The following is a 2,017-nucleotide window of genomic DNA, read 5'->3' on the forward strand; positions in this document are numbered from 1 at the left end:
AATATCTGCTCGTCAGTCATGGTAGCACTTGATGTAGAATGATAACAAGAGCTGATACAATCATCGATATTATCCCTGAGTCTAGGAAGAACATGATCCATGTTGTATTGACATCCGACCAAAATTTGTCGAAGCAGATTCTCAACCCTTTGTCTTGAATCACTCATTTCATCTTTAAACTCTTCCAAATCACAATGCGAAAGCTGGACATATGTACAACTAACTGCCAGCTGAAATTTCAGCTCTTCAATTTGATTGGCCATGTCGACAGCATTTTGACCTTCTTCATTCTTTAACCTCTCCATGAAATCCAGAACGTTGACAACGTCCTTGAGATGAGCAGAAAATGACACCTGCCAAATGACCAAACATTATATCAAAATTTTCATATTGAACATATATACCATGCAATATTTACTCTATACAGGCAACTCTATACAGCAACCAACACATGCATATGTATTATGTATGAATTTGAAGATCAATCTTTAGGAATATCTTATGAAAATTTATGTTATCTATCTGACCTAATGCTTCATCCAAAATTATCGGATATTTGTCACATGCTTTATCTTCTATGAAAAATGGGCTATTTATACTTGTGGCATAACACCAGTGACTCCAGTATGCCCTTTTTGACCTATGTTGCTCAGACTCTTCAATAATATCAACAGGTGCATGTCGGATTCGTCAAAACTAGTGTAGTTTTGGAGAATCCAACACGGGTGCGTCATCCAAAGTGAAGAGTCCGCACAACGTAGTTTTTAACTAATGGAAGTGAAATAGTTGATGTTAAAATTATTTCTCTATTTTTTTTCGTTAAAACAAAAGCCACATGAATTTAATTAAAGGACAACTGGCCTGAATTACCCCTCTACTTTCAAAACTTATAGACATCTAATCTCCATTTTACAATCTGAACAAAAATTTGACCTTTTAGTGAATTGTATTTTCTGGATAATTAACACATAGTTCAATGACTAAAATGTGACAAAAGTTTAATTTTGTGACTATACTGATAAAACAAGTAAAGTTCAATGATTTTACTAAGTCAAAATTGATTTATATAAGTAATTAATTAACAGATACATAAGTAAAGTTCAGTGATCATTACATACCTCAAAATTGTTTGTTTTCCCTTTCTCTATTTCTCCTTGTTTTTCCATGAATGTAAGTGTCTTTCAAGCTTTACTAGCCAAATTTTACGATCTGATGTATAAAAAGTAGATAAAAACTTCATCAGGTGAAAAGAAAAAAGAAGCATAAAATTAATTTCTTTATCATTTTTATTTCTACAGTCTTAGTAACAGAATTAAACAAACTAAGTTTAATAGAGACTAACCTTTATCACTTGATGAAAATTCTGATATAGTTGCTTTGTTCCTCTATGTTTTTGTGTACTCTCCAGAAAACTATTAGCTTGAAAAATGAAAAGCTGAAAATTAGAGGAACAATAATCTGCAATATATACTACTATATTTTTTTGAGATAAGCATCCAGTATCATTTCGAACTATGATTAAAGCTGCTACGATATAGTCTTATTACCTCCTGAACTCAATTTTAATATATTTTTATCACCGACGTGGAGCCTTTATTATATAAAATGGAGCACACATTAAAAGTGTCATGTCAGCTAAAAAGATTGACAAAATATGCCACGTCAGATAAAAGTATGATAAAATACGCTAAAATTTAGTTTTGAGGGTAATAGGGTCTGCATGAAGTTGGAGTATGTCGTAGCAAATTTGGTTAATTTAGGAGTACTAGATGCTTTACTCTATATTTTGGGTGTTACGTTTGGCCAAAAAATTTAGGAATTTTTAGTAATTTGAAAAATATCAAAATACTGTTTCACTTCAAATTACTCACAATAATTCAAAAACAACTTCTATTTATATTCATTTTCTCCTTGCGAACTTTTTTTATTACTAATCATCTCCTTCCATAGTTCTTTTTATTATCCATACGATAGTATGTTTTTGTATTATTACTCTATGCACAAGGATAATATTTTT

The 2,017-nt window shown here is 31.1% G+C and overlaps 1 protein-coding gene across 1 annotated transcript; it reads right to left on the reverse strand.

Moving 5' to 3' along the window:
• Window positions 1-58: 58 nt before the first annotated feature.
• Window positions 59-1,179, reverse strand: LOC124890953 (the record flags this gene model as incomplete). The annotated part of the gene is made up of 2 exons (XM_047402799.1): window positions 1,119-1,179; window positions 59-353 (listed from the first exon to the last, which is right to left on the reverse strand). Coding segments are annotated over exons 1-2 (343 nt in total), but the record flags the coding sequence as incomplete, so codon positions are not given.
• Between the last annotated feature and the right edge of the window lie 838 nt (window positions 1,180-2,017).

Source organism: Capsicum annuum, unplaced genomic scaffold (assembly GCF_002878395.1).
Source record: "Capsicum annuum cultivar UCD-10X-F1 unplaced genomic scaffold, UCD10Xv1.1 ctg27710, whole genome shotgun sequence".
Lineage (NCBI taxonomy): Eukaryota > Viridiplantae > Streptophyta > Magnoliopsida > Solanales > Solanaceae > Capsicum > Capsicum annuum.